Source organism: Ovis canadensis, chromosome 12 (assembly GCF_042477335.2).
Source record: "Ovis canadensis isolate MfBH-ARS-UI-01 breed Bighorn chromosome 12, ARS-UI_OviCan_v2, whole genome shotgun sequence".
Taxonomy (NCBI): domain Eukaryota; kingdom Metazoa; phylum Chordata; class Mammalia; order Artiodactyla; family Bovidae; genus Ovis; species Ovis canadensis.
The window spans coordinates 16799089-16818448 of record NC_091256.1 but is presented as its reverse complement, the minus strand read 5'-3'; the positions used below and the strand labels follow the sequence as shown (position 1 = coordinate 16818448).

At 37.5% G+C, this 19360-nt stretch overlaps 1 protein-coding gene across 10 annotated transcripts in view; it reads left to right on the top strand.

Annotated features, from left to right (window-relative positions):
- The first annotated feature begins 423 nt into the window (after window positions 1-423).
- The window catches only part of LOC138416346 (complement factor H-related protein 4-like), a 147725-nt gene continuing 128788 nt past the window's right edge, over window positions 424-19360 (top strand). For all 10 annotated transcript variants that reach the window (XR_011247637.1, XR_011247635.1, XR_011247636.1 and 7 more), the window contains exons 1-3: window positions 424-575; window positions 6130-6318; window positions 6739-6915. Coding sequence is in view for 7 of the 10 variants with exons in the window: in XM_069545289.1 (XP_069401390.1) it covers window positions 518-575; window positions 6130-6318; window positions 6739-6915 (424 nt within the window). In the remaining 3 variants the exon portion in view is untranslated. The remainder of the gene's footprint in view (window positions 576-6129; window positions 6319-6738; window positions 6916-19360) is intronic.

Genomic DNA, 19360 nt, shown 5'->3' with positions numbered 1-19360 from the left:
CAGTGCTTTATGTCAATTATATGTTAACAAAATTAGGAAGTTGATAATCATAGAACCCATAGATAAATAGCACGTAAGTGAAGGGATTGTGCTATAATTTATATGACTGTTTTTAAGCTCTACTTTAATTTTTTTTTAATTTATTCACTTTCCCTAGTCCATGAAAATACGGATGACCCAAATGGCTGGTAGAAACTTCACCTACTGTCTTGAAATATATTATTGAAAGTTAGTATCTGATATATGGCTTTGGAGCTGGTCCATATTAGCCACAGAAAGTTGTGCACATAGATATCAGGTGGTGAATACAATAACTTATTGTGAAACTACCAACAGAAACAAGGTAGGGACATTTCAAAACTTTGAACTTTAATATTTACTAAATGGCACTAATTAACTAGCTTCATTGTAATGCATAAATTCAGTCACACTAGGTAACTGCAAATGAAGCAGATTTTTGAACCCTAAACAGTGCAACTGGAGTATTTGTGTGAATGTACCACTGGGAAAATCTAACATGTTGTTGTTAATCAATGTCCTTCTCACCTTGTGGTGTTACACTGCTCATGGACAGGGTAAGTTGAAATCGATGTGAACACTCAGCCTTCCTCCTAAATATAACTATCTACTTTCCTTTGTGTGTATTTTTGATGGAATAAACTGGTTAAAATAGTCTGCACTGTGAGATAACCATAAGAATACCTTAATGGAAAAATGATCAGACATTCACCTAAAAGGGGAAAACAAAATGAATACTTTTCTATGTCATCTGAGTTCCACAGTGCAAAAAGGTACTCTATGTAGATTATGGGGTCATGTGAATATTCTCATGAAAATGTGAATAGAAAATGTGTCACAGAAAAGTAGATTATAATTCCAAAATGTTTAGGAGAGTCTTACTTGTAATATGAGAAAGCTCTGGAGAACAATGGTTATTTTTATACTTTTACATATGGTGATTTTTACAGGTTCAAATCTCATTTTAAATATATTCAGTTGACTGTATTGTGATTATAGCTTAATAAATCTATTAAAGGTCATTAACATCGCTGTTAGTTTTTAAAAACCAGTGTAGGTACAAGATATATTTTCCTTTTACAAAATGTGAAAGACAGTCTTAATTTCCAGTGTAGTGCCAATATATTTAGAATTCTTTTCAGAGAGAAATGTAAATGTTGACAACCTTAAAAAAACTGTCACTTTTATTTTTAAACTTACAAGTTGTTTTCATTAGTTATCTATTTTTTACACTCTCCCAATTCATCCCTCTACTCTTGGGCCCTCTTGCATCTAGACATCCGTTCTCTATGCCTGTATCTCTATTTTTGCTTTGCAATAAGTTCATCTGTAGCATTTTTCTAGATTCTGTATATAAGCAATATTATACAATATTTATTTTTCTCTTTCTGACTTGCTTCACTCTATGTGACAGTCTCTAGGTCTATCCATGTCTCTGCAAATTGTGCAATTTCATAGCTTTTTATGGCTGAGTGATATTTCACTGTGTATATGTACCACTTCTTCTGCATCTGTTCTTCTGTTGATGGACATTTAGGTTGATTCCATGTCCTGGCAGGTGTGGATAAAATAGATAACTAAGGAGAACTTACTGTGTATCATAGGCAGCTCCACTCAATGCTCTCTGGTGACCTAAATGGGAAGGAAATCCAAGAAAAGGGAATATATATATATACACACACATTCATATAACATATTCAGATTCATTTTGATGTACAGCAGAAGCTAACCCAATATTTAAAAGCAACTCCAATGAAAATGAAAAACAAAAATCAAATTATATGAATGTATTAATATAAGTAATTAAATCATATTGAAAACAAAAATTTTACTCCCAAATATAAAACTTATATGTTCTTCATTATGATATTTTTGTCTTTCATTTTCTTAATAATCCATTTGTCTTCAAGTTTTTGTAAATGAAAACTCTAATGAGTTTTATGATCCCTCGTGACATTCAAGATGTGAATAGAATATGCATCACTCTGCATTATTCATCTCATAATTTGTTGCATGCTATTTTAGTCCATTTGGTAATTTTCTTCGTGAACAACATTTGGAGCACAATAAAGCTCCCTGTCTAGTCCTTAGTGTTACAATTAAAAGCAGCTCTGGCCCAGATCACTTATAAGAAAGGCTGCATCACCATTATTCTTGCTGAGGAGCAGGCAGACATGAATTGTTTCTCCTGATTCTCAGGTACATGAGTGATGGTTTATTAATCAGCTAGAATAAGATTACTGGAGAAGGCAATGGCACCCCACTCCAGTACTCTTGCCTGGAAAATCCCATGGGCAGATGAGCCTGGTAGGCTGCAGTCCATGGGATCGCTAAGAGTCTGACATGACTGAGCGACTTCACTTTCACTTTGTACTTTCGGGCATTGGAGAAGGAAATGGCAACCCACTTCAGTGTTCTTGCCTGGAGAATCCCAGGGATGGGGGAGCCTGGTGGGCTGCCATTTATGGGGTCACACAGAGTCAGACACGACTGAAGCGACTTAGCAGCAGCAGCAGCAGCAGAATAAGACTACAGGCATATTTCCAAACAAGAGGAGAAAGAGTACACAATATGAAAGAGAAATGTGAAACTTTGATAAATCTTCACCAGATATTCCAGTGCAACCCTTCTGTTCTCATTAACAACTGAACTCTTTCCAAAAGTGGTCTTAAAGCTAAATGTTTGAATATTTAAGCAAAGTTTTTCTTCCATAATTTATGGGTGCACTTATGAAATTTTTAGCATGCAAAATAATTGTAATATCAGATTCAAACCATTAAGTAAAACTCACATCAACTAACACCTGTTGTTGTAGATGCCTGCATGCCTGCATGCTAAGTCGCTTCAGTCATGTCTGACTCTTTGCCTCCCCATTGGCTATAGCCCACCAGGCTTCTCTGTCCATGGGATTTTCCAGGCAACAATACTGGAGTGGGTTGCCATGCCTGCCTCCACGGGATCATCCAAACCCAAGGATCAAACCTGCCTGTACTATGTCTCTACTGCATTGGCAGGCAGGTTCCTTGTTTACCACTAGCACCAAGTGGGATGCCCATTATATTAGATACATAGTCCTAATTAACAAATTTTCCAGAAAACACATTGGCTTAAGACAATACACCTCCATATTCGTAGAGCTCCTGTGGGTCAAGAATAAAGAAAGGGCTTCGCTGGCTAGTTATGCATCACTCTGTTTGGGAGGCAACTGGGTAATGGCCTGGGCCGCTGTTACCTGGACACTCAGCTGGGCTGGAGGCGTTGCTTCCAAGTTGGCTCACTCTCTTGGCTTTTGGGGGAGGCCTCAGCACCTGACCACGTGGTCATCTGCGCAGGGTACTTGAGAGACATCTAGCTTTCCTCAGGGCCAGTGACAGCAGACAGGGAGGAGGAAGCTTCCACAGCAGGTATGAGTTTGTCACACTGTCACGTCAGTCATGTGCAATCATGAGAAATGGTCACTAAGTCCTGCACACTCAGTAGAGAGGACTTAGGCTCTAATATTTGGAGAGAGGAGTGTGGAAGGCGTTGTGGACTTTCCTAAAACCATCACATATAGAAAAACGTCAGGTGAGCTGAACAGAATATTTTCAGGGGATGCTTCCTTTACTCCTCAACTTCCTCTAAGTTGCCTCTAAACAATCTTCTTTCTAACAGTACACTGTAAAATTTCAGCATACTTAAACCAGTTATTCCATGAAAGAAAACTCTAATGATATAAAACAGTTCAATGACCTTAATGGTAATTCCAAGCATACATTTAAAATGAATTTTCAAAATATAAGTTCCATTAAAATGAAGGTATTAGCAGTATGAAACAGATTTTAATCTGCATAAGAATTTTAAGAAAAATATTTAATCTTGTTTAAGATGGATTTATGAAAATGGTGCTGTGTGCTTAGTCGCTCAATCGTGTACAACTTTTTGTGATCCTTTGGACTATAGCCTACCAGGATCCTCTGTCTGTGGAATTCTCCAGGCAAGGATATTGCAGTGGGTTGCCATTTCCTTCTCCAGGGGAATCATTCTGACCCACAGATGAAACCTACATCTCCTGTGTCTGCTGCATTGCAGATGGATTCTTCACCACTGAGCCATAGGGAAGCCCTTTGAAAACGGTAGATCAACCCAATTCTATTTATATCACAACAAGGTTATCCCACAAGGCACCTTGTGAAGTTCTTGTTGACAACATGAGGAAACTACTTAAATAGTTTATCAATATTCATAGTTTCATTAGATGAGCTGATTATCAGATGCAGGACTTTGTTGTCAGGCCTGTTCCCTTCCTCTTTTGTATGATCAGCTGGTTTAATGCTGCAAAGGAGATGCATCTGGAATGATACACAGGTGCTGAAAGTGAACCTATATTAGGACAAATTCATCACTCAGAACAAATCCCATGTGTGAGGGTGGACCTAATAACATGACCTTTAAAATTAAAATTTAAAAATGATAAGATCCTGGGCCTGGATCTTTGGAGTAAGTTACAGAGGTACAGAAAGACTAGAAACACTGTAAAACTGAGTGAATACTTTTTATCAATTTTGAGATCAATCTGAGCCAACATTATGATGGACAGCCAAGCCTGCTCATGAGACCTGAACCTGTGTTGGTGGGAGTGTAAGAGAAGAAAGAGGCTGTTCTGAGTCCTGACAAAGTCAATGCCATTCTAACTATAGTGGACTCTTATATGTGCTTCATTAAATGATCTGGTTAGAGAGACAAAGACAGATTCACATGTGTCCAAATAAAAGAGAGGAGGAAAATAGCTCACGCCAGTGATAGTAATGATGCTTACTTAATTATGCCCTCTTTGTGTACCTTTTGGAAGTGAGTGTCAGAGGATTATTTTACTGTATTCATATTCTATGATGCATCAAAATGATAAATGTACTAGTTCTGAAATCAGATCATCAGAACTCAGATCTCTGCTCTACAATGTAATGACAAGGTTAATTGAGTTCTTTTCACTTGGTTCTTGCAAATACAAAGACTCAAACTTGCCCAACATAGAATTATTGAAAGATACACATATCTTAACACACATGGTGAAATTTGTAAAATTCAAGGCTGAAGAGACAATGTTCTAATCTCCAAAAAGTAGGGGACAGAAACCTAAACTACCACTTAAGAGGAATCAAACTATGTAAGCATTTCAAACTTAAAAATGCAGACAAGCTTCAAAAGAGTGGGGGAAACCTATCAGTGATGAGAGATGCAGACTATAGGCCATGAGAGGGTATAATTGACAAGTCTTTGTTAAAGAAATGGATTAAGATATGCGAAGAATCAAATTTTATAATTCACATAGCAAGCATATACATGAAAATTACTCAATATATGCTAATAACAATAAAATGTAATTATGTTATACCTCATTTAAAATATTTGTAAGAAATACTGAAAAATACATCATTCTCCAATTAAAATTAGACCATAAGTGACAAGGGTTTCCCTTCATCTTAACCATTTAAATATTAAGAATTATTCATTGTTCATTTTTCTGATTAGACAAGCAAGGGAAAAGATATCTTAATGTCTAGTTTGATAGATAAATAAGAATGTTACTCTGTGTGATCTGATCAATGAAAAATTGTTGTGGTTCTCTCTATATATCACATATTTCCAATAAACAGAAAAGTCAACTAATGAATGATAATTGTAAAAAAATCTGTTTGATTCCTACATTGACTTGGTATGAAAATAAATGTCAGGGTTCTGGTTTCTGATGAGAATGGAGAAGAAAGAAAAAGAAAGCAGATGAGCCACAAGATAAAATCTGTACTTTCATCTCTTAAGATGCTAATGTAGTCAACCAAGGTTGGGACTTCTGTACTTAAGGATAATTTATTTAATAGGTCTGTAATAGTTTCCTACCAAGAGAATCCACATACACATTTTACATAATATGACCCACAAGACATACTTTGATCTTCATTAGCAAGGAGTTCCTTATACACTTCAATGATCTGAATTTTCTATAACTTTTTTTCCCTAGAAAGCATAATGAAATGAGTGTAATTAACTGAACAAGGATATAATTCATAGATGAAATATTAACTCAAATTGTATACTGAGGTAAAACATTATTTCTGCTTTTTTTATTCCAAGGGAAACCTTGTGATTATCCAGTAATCAAACATGGATGGCTATATTATTCATACAGAGGATACTTTCCAGCATATGTAAATCAACAGTTTATCTATTCCTGTGATCGGTATTTTGTGCCTCCTTCACAACGTTCCTGGGACCACCTGACTTGCACAGCACAAGGATGGTCTCCAGAAGAACCATGCCTCAGTAAGTAAACCTCTTTAAGTTTATATGCATAATCTTTGAAAGAGTGAAGAGACAAAAGTTGACAAGTGAGTACAGTTAAGTATTATGTAACAACAGTAAGGCCAAGGGATGAGTTCTATGAGCAAAAAATCCAATAGAACTTCCCTTTACTAGAGGCTTTTCATGTAAATCCTGTGAGAGATACAGAGACTTTACAAGAATATCTGCATCATTTATACATATTTTAGTCATAAAACTAAAGGCAAATAATATGGAATGTTATTGTTTTCATTTTCCACAAATGTGGTAGTAGCTTCCATTTTTATTGTTACATGTTTTATTTGAATACTAATGCATTCTTATGTAAATTCTATAATCTTTAATGTACTATTTTCCCAAATTTATGTTTTTCTTCTTTCATATGAATTTTATGATCCTAAGGACAATGTATTTTCAATTATTTGGAAAATGGATATAACCCACATCGTGAAGAAAAATATTTACAGGGTAAAACTGTAAAAGTTCACTGCTATGAAGGCTACAGTCTTCAAAATGATCAGAACACAATGACCTGCACAGAGAGTGGCTGGTCTCCTCCTCCCACGTGCATCCGTGTCAGTGAGTAAACTGGGCTGAGATCCCAGTGTGTTCATAATTTTCTAAGACTCAGCTGTATTATCCACTCAAAAAGTTTATATGAAATTCTTGTTTTGCCAACGGACCTATTTTATTGTTTACAAGTGTCTATGAGTGTACCTATAGACGTCTTGATAAGTATGTAACAAAATCTGCTGCTGCTAAGTCGCTTCAGTTGTGTCCGACTCTGTGCGACCCCAGAGATGGAAGCCCACCAGGCTCCCCCCATCCCTGGGATTCTCCAGGCAAGAACACTGGAGTGGATTGCCATTTCCTTCTCCAATGCATGAAAATGAAAAGTGAAAGTGAAGTTGCTCAGTCATGTCCGACTCTTCGTGACCCCATGGACTGCAGCCTACCAGGCTCCTCCACCCATGGGATTTTCCAGGCAAGAGTACTGGAGTGGGGTGCCATTGCCTTCTCCATATAACAAAATACATGTACCTATTGATAGACATTAGTCAAGAAAATAGGAAAAGATCCACAAAGAAGAAACCTGTAATAACAGAGTGAGGTCAGAAAGATGTCAGGAGTCTCACTGTCTCTGCTGATATAAATACAGACTTTGACCATCATTTGTGGATAAGAGGATCTTTGCGGGTGTCCAGGAGTCTAGCAGAGACACGACAGCATGCTGCTAGAGCACAAAGATTGAAGACTGGATTTCTCACTGAAGGTTAGAGCATTAGCCTTGTTTTGCCCCTGAGGTGGCACTGCTTAGTGCCAAGACAGACCCCTCAGCACAGGATTTTACCTGTGGGGAAAATAAAAGCGTGTGAGCAAGTGCTGTGTCCTCATCTTCCAGCCCTCTTCTCTCTCCCCTTATCCAGGCCACTGGGGTCACCTACATGGCTGGGATGGGGAGAGGCCAGGAGCACAGCATCCAGGGCTAGAATTCTTCAAGGAACATGGGTTCTACTGACCACATGGAGACCCCACCAGGGAGCCCCAAACCATTGCAGACACGGTGCTTGTGGTTCTGCTCACCCCTGGGCCCCTCATCTCATCTACATCCCTTCCCCAGGGCCAGCTCCCTGTGTAAGTCCCCACGGTGGCACCTAGACCTTTGCAGATGGCCTGTGGGACATCCAGAAGCCAACCAGTCCCCGTGGGTCTGTGAGAAAGCACATGAATGTGAGCATTTGGCATTGCCCCAGGGAAGCAGCCAGGAAACTGTCAGCACAGAGACTGTGCTGCGTGGATAGAAGCATATGAGCTTCAGAATTCTTTCCTAGGAGGAGTTGAGTACATGGGACAGGTGTCTCCTTTAAAAATGTCTGAAAAGTCTCAAAATCCCTAGCAATGTGACAGTGTACTTCCCTCCCCAGGTCAGTCTGTAAAGACTGGAGGGAGTGACTGCTTCTTTAAATGCAAACACAGCAACTTGAGACCTCAGTGGACATAGACATCAAAGGACTAAAATGTTAACAGAGAAATACAATAGTTTTTCAGTTACTGACCCCAAATAATAGATATGGACGATTTGTCTGAGAAGTAATTCAAATAATTGTTTAAGAATTTCATTGAGGTAGAAGAGAACAGTGGAGAAGGAAATGGCAACCCACTCCACTGTTCTTGCCTGGGAAATCCCATGGACAGAGGAGCCTGGAGGGCTATAGCCCATTGAGTCTCAAAGAGTCAGACACAACTGTAGTGACTTAGCATGCAAATTTGCAATCTTTTATATTTAGAGTAATTATTGATAGATAAGGATGTATTAATATTATCTTTTTTTATTTTACAGGATGTTTTATAGTTTCCTAATTCTTTCCTTCCTCTGATGGCTTGCCTCTTTGAATTCATGATTTTTGTAGTAGTAGGAGGCATTTAATAAACTTTTCTTTACCATTTGTGAATCTAGTATGGATTCTTGCTTCGTTTACCTTGAGATTTACGTAAAATTCCTTACAGAGAGAGCACTGTATTTTATGCTGATAATATATGAGCATCATCCACATATTAAATCTCCTTCCTTTTACCCTTCTCCATTTTATCTTTTTGATATCATGATTTACCTCTTTTTATAATGTGTACTTAATTAAAAAATAATTGTAGCTATAGTAATTTTTATATTCCTGTACTTTAACTCTTAAATAGCTGTGTTTAACATTCCATCTCAAGGTACTGCAGTGTTCTGAATGTGAGTGTGCACTTAAATTTACCAGTGTACTAGGTATTTTCATGGAATGAATTAGCATTCTTTTATTTCAGCTTCAATAATTCCTTTTAGTGTTTCCGTAAGGAAGGTCTGTGTGCCTGCTCAGTTACCTCAGCTGTGTCTGACTCTTTGCGACCCTGTGGGCAGCAGCCCGCCAGGCTCGTCCCTCCATGGGGTTCTCCAGGCAAGAATCCTGGAGTGGGTTGCCATGCCCTCCTCAAGGAAGGTCTAGTTGTGTTCTCTTTCCTTAGTATTTGTTGGTCTGGTGAAATCTTTATATTCTTTTCTTTTCTGAATGATATTTTCAAGTATTCTTCTTTGGTAGTTTTTTCTTTCAACACTTGGAATATATCATCCCGCTTTCTCCTGGCCTAGTAGATTTCTGCTGAGAGATTTGCTAAGATCCAAATGAAGGCTTCTTAGTAAATTTCAAGGTTTTTGTTTTGTTAGCTTGTTTGTTTTTTCTTCATGCTGCTTGAAGGCTTCTCTAGTTTTCTTTGATTTTTGCAATTTTATTATAAATGTGTGTTGTAGAGGATTTTTTAAGTTGATTTGGTTTGGTCACCTGTAAGCTTCCTGAACTTAGATATTCAAATAGCATCCTTGATTTGGGAAGTTCTCAGACATTACTCCTTAAATACGTTTTCTGCCTCCTCTCCTTTTCTCCTCCTGGAACTTCAGTAATTTGCAAATCGGTTCTGTTTTCAATGTTGCATAGATCATGTAGCCTTTCTTTGTTCTTTTTCATTCTTTTTTTTTTAATTTAATTTTGTTTTTAATCTCCCTAGACAGGGTAACTTTGATATATCATCTATCTCACAGATTCTTCTACCTTTTTGACTCTGTGGTTGATGCTGTTTAATGAATTTTTTCATTCCATCCTTGGAACCTTCAGCACCAGAGTTTCTGTTTTTTTATGATTTGTATATTTTTATTAAACTGCTTGTTTTGTCCATTGTTTATTGTTTTCCTGCTTTTGTTCAAGTATCTTACTGTATTTTCTATAGCACACCGAGTTATTTAAAATGGCGATTTTGAATTCTTCACTGAATAAATCACACATTGCCAATTGGATGTGAATACTGAAGATTTTTATACTTTGTTTTATGCATGTTGTTCATGTTCCTTAAAGTTTTGTGGTGCTGTTTTTCCAATTAAAGTTCCAGTCTCCTTTGGGTGAGAGACAACTTCCTTCAACCCTGCTAGAGACTCCACAGCTATTTCGGATCTTCTGTAGTTGACCTGCTGACACTTCTCATCCCTGTTTTGTCAGAATTCCTGTGCTTGTATGTCTTGTCTAGATACATTAGGGCACAAGAAATGGTACTGACAGCCTGTCCTTTGTTTCCCCCAAAGTAGCACTACATCTTTTTTTAATTTTTTTTTTTACTTAAAAAATTTTTATTTTAAAGGAGGCTAATTACTTTACAATATTGTAGTGGTTTTTGCCATACAGTGACATGAATCAGCCATGGGCGTACATGTGTTCCCCATCCTGAACCCCCCCTACCACCTCTCTCCCAATCCCATCCCTCAGGGTTATTGCAGTGCACCATCCCTGAGCACCCTGTCTCATGCATCAAACCTGGACTGGCAATCCGCTTCACATATGACAATATATATGTTTCAGTGCTACTAATCTTGTGTTCTTGTTCTGGGCCACAGATTTAAGCCAAATTTATGTGCGAGCTCACTGGTGGTCTGTCAAAGGTTGCTCTTCCCTCTGGGTCAGTTGTAACCACAGGGATCTGGCCACAGGGTGGTAGGATGTGTGAATGAAGCAGACAGAGGTCCACTTGTCAATACCTGGAGTTTCACAGAAGGACTTAGATCCATGCATGAATTTTTAAGATAGGTTTTCCAGGACTGCTAGAGTGCAGCTGAGAGGGAATTGAGATAGTTCATGAGCCACTGTAGGCATCACAGTCAAGACAGAGATCTGTCTGCCTTTTACCTCATGCATGCATGAGCAAGCCTCCTCCTGGGTCCATTGGCATATTGAATTTCAGGGGTGGGTGGTTGTTTATTTTATATTTATTTATTTTTAATGGAAGTATACTTACTTTACAGTATTATGTTGGGTTCTACCAAACATCAACAAGAATCAGCCATAGATTTACCCATGTCCCCTCCCACATGAACATCCCTCCCATTTCCCTGCCCATCCCACCTTTCTAGGTTGTTACTGAGCTCTGGATTGAATTCCTTGAGTCATACAGCAAATTCCCATTGGCTATTTTACATATGGTAGTTTAACTTTGCATGCTAACCCTCTCCGTACATGCCACCCTCTACTTCCTCCCTGCCAGCCGTGTCCATCAGTCTGTTCTCAGTGTCTGTGTCTCTATTGCTGCTGTGCAAATAGGTTTATCAGTACAATATCTCTAGATACCATGTATATGTGTTAGTATATGATATTTTTTTTTGATATTTGTTTTTCTCTTTCTGACTTACTTCACTCTGTCTACTAGGCTGTATGTTCATCCACCTCTTTAGGACTGACTCCAGTGCATTCCTTTTTATGACCGAGTAATATTCCACTGTATATATGTAGCGGAGCTTCTTTATCTATTAATCTGTGGACATCTATGTTGCTTCCATGTCCTAGCTGTTGTAGATGGAACTTCAGGGAACATTGGGGTACATGTGTCTTTTTCAATTTTGGTTCCCTCAGGGTATATACCTAGGAGTGGGGTTGGTGGGTCATATAGTGGTTTTACTCCTGGCTTTGTAAGTACTCTCCATACTGTTCTTTATAGTGGCTGTATCAATTTACATTCCCACTAACAGTGCAAGAGGGTTCCCTTTTCTTCACACCTTCTCCAGCATTTATTGTTTGTAGACTTTTTAATGATGGTCATCCTGACTGGTGTGAAGTGATGTCTCATTGTAGTTTTGACTTGTGTTTCTCTAATAGTGATATTGAGAATATATTCATGCGTTTATTAGCCATTTTAGGTCTTTAGACAAATGTCCGTTTAGGTCTTTTCCCCACTTTTTGATTGGGTTGTTTGTTTTTCTGGTATTGATTTGTATGAGCTGCTTGTATGTTTTGGAAATTAATCCTTTGTCAGTTGTTTCATTTGGTATTTTTATTTTCCCATTCTGAGCATTGTCTTTTCACCTTATTCATAGTTTCCTTTGCTGTGGAGAAGCTTTTAAGTTTAATTACATCCCACTTGATTATCTTTGTTTTTATTCCATTACTCTAGGAGGTGGGTCATAGAGGATCTTGCTGTGATTTATGACAAAGGGTGTTCTGCCTGTGTTTTCCATCCATTTTGAGTTTATCTTTGTGTATGGTGTTAGAAAGTAGTCTAATTTCATTCATTTCCATGTAGCTGTCAAAGTTTTCCCAGCAGCACTTATGAAAGACCCTTTTGCCTCTTTTGTCAAACATAAGTTATTCGTAGGTGTATGGGTTAATCTCTGGACTTTCTATCTTGTTCCATTGGTCTGTATTTCTGTTTTTCTGCCAGTACCATACTGTCTGGATAACTATAGCTTTGTAGTCAGTCTGAAGTCAGGAAGGCTGATTTCTCTAGCTCTATCTTTCTCAAGATTGCTTTGGCTATTCAGGTCTTTTGTGTTTCCATATGAATTATGACTTTTTGTTCTAGTTCTGTGAAAAATAGCATTGGTATTTTGATACAGATTGCATTGAATCTTCCGATTATATTTGGTAGTATAGTCCTTTTCATAATGTTGATTCTTCTAACCCAGGAACATGGAATATCTCTCCATCTCTTTATGTTGTCTTTGATTTCTTTCCTCAATGTCTTGTACATTTCTGTATATAGCTCTTTTGTCTCCTTAGGTTTTTTTCCCTAGACATTTTATTCTTTTTGTTGCAATGGTAAATGGTATTGATACCTTAATTTCTCTTGCTGATGTTTCATTGTTAGTACAGAGGAATGCAAGTGATTTCTGTGTATTCATTTTGTATGCTGCCAGTTTGCTAAATTCACTGATTACCTCTAGCACTTTTCTGAATATATCTTTAGGATTTTCTATGTATAGTATCGTCTGTCTGCAAACAATGAGAGTTTTGCTTCTTCTTTTCCAATCTGGATTCCTTTTATTTCTTTTTCTTCTGTGATTGCTGTTGCAAGGGCTTCCAAACAATGTTGACTAATAGTGGTGAGAGTGGGAACCCTTGTCTTTTCCTAATCTCAGAGGGAATGCTTTCAGTTTTTCACCTTTGAGAATAATGTTTGTTCTGGGTTTCTCATATATGGCCTTTATTATGCTGAGGTAGGTTCCTTCTTTGCTCATGTTTTGAAGAGTATTTATCATAAATGGGTACTGAAATTTTTCAAAAGCTTTTTCTGCCTCTATTGAGATGGCCATATGGTTTTATCTTGCAATTTGTTAATATGGTATATCACATTGATGGATATACACAAGTATATTGAAGAATGCTTGCATCCTTGGAATTAACCCAGCTTGATCATAGTGTGCTATCTTTTTAATGTATTTTTGAATTCTGTTTGCTAGAGTTTTGCTGAGGATTTTTCCATCTATTTTCATCAATGATATTGGCCTGTAACTTTCTTTTTCGTGTTATCTTTGTCTGGTTTTGGTATTAGGGTGATGATGGCTTGTAGAATGAGTATGGAAGCGATCCTTCCTCTGCAGTTTTTTAAAAGAGTTTGATAAATATGGGCATTAGCTCTTCTCTAAATGTTTGAGAGAATTCACCTGTGAAACTATCTGGCCCTGTGCTTCAATTTTCTGGGAGTTTTTAAAATCACATTTTCAATTTCAGTGCATGTAATTGGCTTGTTCATAATTTCTATTTCTTCCTGGTTCAGTCTTGGTAGATTGAACTTTTCTAAGAATAGATGTTGTTCATTTTATTGGCATATAGTTGCTTATAGTAACCCCTTATGATCCTTTGTATTTCTGTGTTGTCTGTTACCCTCTCCTTTCTCATTCCTAATTTTGTGGATTTGATTTTTCTCCCTTTTTTTTCTTGATGGATTTGACTAATTGACAATTTTGTTTATCTTATCAAAGAAGCACCTTTTAGTTTTATTAATCTTTACTATTGTTCCTTCATTTCTTTTTCACTTATTCCTGATCTGATCTGTAGGATTTCTTTCCTTCTACTAACTTTTTTTTTAATGTCCTTCTTTATCCAGTTGTTTTAGGTGTAAAGTTAGGAGGTCTATTTGATTATTTTTTTTTTTTTTGCTAAACTTCCCTCTTAGAACTGTTTTGTTGCATTCCATAGTTTTTGAGTTGTCATGTTTTCATTGTCATTTGTTTCAAGAATTCTTTGATTTCCCTTTTGATTTCTTCACTTACCTGTTCACTATGTAAAAGCATATTGTTTAATCTCCAAGTGTTTGTGTTTTTTACTGTAATTGATATCTAGTCTCATAGTATTGTGGTCAGAAAAAATGCTTCATAGAATTTCAATCTTTAATCATTTACTGAGGTTTAATTATTGGCTCAAATATAGTCTATCCTCTTTTTCTTGGGTGTTCATTCTATGAGGTCGTGTAGGTCTTCATAAAACCGTTCCACTTCAGCTTCTTCAGCGTTCCTGGTTGGGGCATAGACTTGGATTACCGTGATATTGAATGGTTTGCCTTGGAAATGAACAGAGATCATTCTGTCATTTTTGAGATTGCATCCAAGTACTGCACTTTGGTTAACCATTTGGTTAACTCTTTTGTTAACCATGTTGGCTACTCCATTTCTTCTAAGGGATTCCTGCCCACAGTAGTAGATATAATGGTCATCTGAGTTAAATTCATCCAATCCAGTCCATTTTAGTTCGCTGGTTCCTAGAATGTAGATGTTCACTCTTGTCATCTCCTGTTTGACCACTTCCAATTGCCTTGATTCATGGACCTGACATTCCAGATTCCTATGTAATATTGCTCCTTTACAGTGGAGATGATGGAATTCCAGTTGAGCTACTTCAAATCCTGAAAGATGATGCTGTGAAGTGCTGCAGTCAATATGCCAGCAAATCTGCAAAACTCAGCAGTGGCCACAGGACTGGAAAAGGTCAGTTTTCATTCCAATTCCAAAGAAAGGCAATGCCAAAAAACGCTCAAACTACCACACAATTGCACTCATCTCACATGCTAGTAAAGTAATGCTCAAAATTATCCAAGCCAGGCTTCAGTAATATGTGAACCGTGAACTTCCAGATGTTCAAGCTGGTTTTAAAAAGGCAGAGGAACCAGAGATCAAATTGCCAACATGCGCTGGATCATGGAGAAAGCAAGAGAGTTCCAGAAAAACATCTATTTCCGCTTTATAGACTATGCCAAAGCCTTTGATTGTGAGGATCACAATAAATTGTGGAAAATTCTGAAAGAGATAGGAATACCAGACTACCTGACCTTCCTCTTGAGAAACCTATATGCAGGTCAGAAAGCAAAAGTTAGAACTGGACATGGAACAACAGACTGTTTCCAAATAAGAAAAGGAGTACATCAAGGCTGTATATTGTCACCCTGCTTATTAAACTTCTATGAAGTGTACATCATGAGACACGCTGGGCTGGAAGAAGCACACGCTAGAATTAAGATTCCCGGGAGAAATATCAATTACCTCAGATATGCAGATGACACCACCCCTTATGGCAGAAAGTGAAGAGGAACTCAAAAGCCTCTTGATGAAAGTGAAAGAGGAGAGTGAAAAATTTGGCTTAAAGCTCAACATTCAGAAAACGAAGATCATGGCATCTGGTCCTGTCACTTCATGAGAAATAGATGGGGAAACTGTGGAAACAGTGTCAGACTTTACTTTTGGGGGCTCCAAAATCACTGCAGATGGTGACTGCAGCCATGAAATTAAAAGACACTTACTCCTTGGAAGGAAAGTTATGGCCTACCTAGGTAGCATATTCAAAACCAGAAACATTACTTTGCCAACAAAGGTCTGTCAAGTCAAGGCTATGATTTTTCCAGTGGTCATGTATGAATGTGAGAGTTGGACTGTGAAGAAGGCTGAGTGCTGAAGAATTGATGCTTTTGAACTGTGGTGTTGGAGAAGACTCTTCAGAGTCCCTTGGACTACAAGGAGATCCAACCAGTTCACTCTGAAGGAGATCAACCCTGGGATTTCTTTGGAAGGAATGATGCTAAAGCTGAAACTTCAGTACTTTGGCCACCTCATGTGAAGAGTTGACTCATTGGAAAAGACTCTGATGCTGGGAAGGATTGGGTTGAGGAGGAGAAGGGTACGACAGAGAATGAGATGGCTGGATGGCATCACCTACTCGATGGACGTGACTTTGAGTGAACTCTGGTAGATGGTGATGGACAGGGAGGCCTGGCATGCTGCAGTGCATGGGGTTGCAAAGAGTCGGACATGACTGAGCGACTGATCTGATCTGATAGTCTATCCTGGAAAATGTTCCAAGCACACTTGAGAAGAAAGTGTCTTCTTTTGAATTTGTGTGGAAAATACTGAAGATATCAATTAGGTCCCTTTGGTCTAATGTTTCATTCAAGGTTTGTGTTTCCTTATTAATTTTCTATTTTGATGATCTGCCCATTGGTATAACTGGGGTGTTAACATCCCTTACCATTATTGTGTTTCTGTCAGTTTCCCTTTTTATGTTTGTTAGTATTTGACTCATGTACTGAGGTGCTTCTATGCTGGGTGCATAGATGTTTAGAATTTTGTCTTCTTTTGGGATTGATTCCTTGATCATTATGTAATGTCCCGTCTTTATCTTGTATAATATTCTTTATTTTAAAGTCAATTTGGTCAGAAGTTAGAATTGCCTCTCCAACTTCCTTTTCATTTCCATGTGCATGGTATATATTTTCCATCCTTTTACTTTCAGTCTGTATGTGTCTCTAGGTCTGAAGTGGGTCTCTTGTAGACAGCCTATATATGGGTCTTGTTTTCTATCCATTCAGCCAATCTGTGTCTTTTAGTTGGAGAGTTTAATCCATTTACATTTAAAGTAATTATTTATATATTACTATTAGCATTTTACTATTATAATCTAATGCTGCATGTTCCTACAGCATTTTTTAAATTAATTAATTTATTTTAATTGGAGGCTAATTAATTTACAATACTGTAGCGATTTTTGCCATATGTTGACATGAATCAGCCAAGAGTGTACATGTGTCTCCCATCCTGAAGCCACCTCCAACCTCCCTCCCCATCCCATCCCTCAAAGTCATCCCAGTGCACTGGCCCTGAGGCCCTTGTCTCATGCATCGAACCAGGACTGGCAATCTATTTCACATATTATAATATACGTTTCAATGCTATTCTCTTAAATCATCCCACCCTTGCCTTCTCCCACAGAGTTCAAAAGTCTGTGGTTTACCTCCTATCTCTTTTGCTGTCTCACATTTAGGGTCATCATTAACATCTTTCTAAATTCTATACATATGCCTTAATATACTGTACTGGTGTTTTCTTTCTGACTTACTTCACTCTGTACAATAGGCTCCATTTTCATCCACCTCATTAGAACTGATTCAAATGCATTTTTTAATCACTGAGTAGTATTCCATTGTGTATACATACCACAGCTTTCTTATCCATTAATTTGCCAATGGGCATCTGTGTTGCTTTCATGTCTTAGCTATTGTAAACAGTGCTACGATGAACAATGGGGTACACGTGTCCCTTTCAATTATGGATTCTTCAGTGTGTATGCCCGGAAGTGGGATTGCTGGATCATATGGCAGTTCTATTTCCAGTTTCTTAAGGAATCTCCACACTCTTCTCCATAGTGGCTGTACTAGTTTACATTCCCACAAGCAGTGTAAGAAGGTTCCCTTTTCTCCATACTCTCCAGCATTTATTGTTTGTAGACTTTTTGATGGCAGCCTTTCTGACCAGCATGAGATGGTTCCTCATTGTGATTTTAATTTGCATTTCTCTGATAATGAGTAGTGTTGAACATCTTTTCATGTGTCTGTTAGCCATCTGTATGTCTTTTTGGAGAAACGTCTGTTAGTTCCTTGACCCATTTTTTGATTGGGTCATTTGTTTTTCTGTAAATTGATCTGCATGAGCTGCTTGTATAGTTTGGAGAATAATTCCTTGTCAGTTGCTTCATGTGCTATTATTTTCTCCCATTCTGAAGGCTATCTTTTCAACTTACTTAAAGTTTCCTTCATTGTGCAAAAGCTTTTAAGTTTAATTAGGTCCCATTTGTTTATTTTTGCTTCTATTTCCATTACTCTGGGAGGTGGGTCATAGGGGATCTTGCTATGATTTATGTCAGAGTGTGTTTTGCCCATGTTTTCCTCTAGGAGTTTTATAGTTTCTGGTCTTACATTTAGATCTTTAATCCATTTTGAATTTATTTTTCTGTATGGTATTAGAAACTGTTCTAGTTTCATTCTTTTACAAGTGGTTGACCAGTTTTCCCAGCACCACTTGTTAAAGAGATTGTCTTCTCTCCATTGTATATTCTTGCCTCCTTTGTCAAAGATAAGGTTTCCATAGATGCATGGGTTTATCTCTGGGCTTTCTATCTTGTTCCATTAATCTATGTTTTTGGCATTGTGCCAGTACTATGCTGTCTTATGGACTGTAGCTTTGTAATATAGTCTAAAGTCAGGTAGGTTGATTCCTCCAGTTCCATTCTTCTTTCTCAAAATTGCTTTGGCTCTTCGAGATTTTTTTGTATTTCCATACTAAATTGTGAATTTATTTATTCTACTTCTCTGAAAAATGCCATTAGTAGCTTGATAGGAATTGCTTTGAATCTATAGATTGCTTCTTGTAGTATACTCATTTTCACTATATTGATACTTTTGATCCATGAACAGGGTATATTTCTATATTGATTTGTGTTCTTTGAGTTTTTCCATCAATGTTTTATAGTTTTCTATATATATGTCTTTTGTTTCTTTAGGAAGATTTATTCCCAACTATTTTATTGTTTTCATTGCACTGGTGAATGGAATTGTTTCCTTAATGTCTCTTTCTGTTTTCTCATTGTTAGTGTATAGGAATGCAAGGGATTTCTGTGTGTTAATTTTATATCCTGCAACTTCACTATATTTATTGATTAGCTCTAGTAATTTTCCAGTAGTGTCTTTAGGGTTTTCTATGTAGAGGATCATGTCATCTGCAAATAGTGAGAGGTTTACTACTTTTTCCCAATCTGGATTCCATTTATTTCTGTTTTCTCCGCTGATTTCTATGGCTAAAACTTCCAAAATTATGTTGAATAGTGGTAGTGAGAATGGGCACCTTTCTCTTGTTCCTGACTTTAGGGAAAATACTTTCAAGTTTTCACCTTTGAGGGTAATGTTTGCTGTG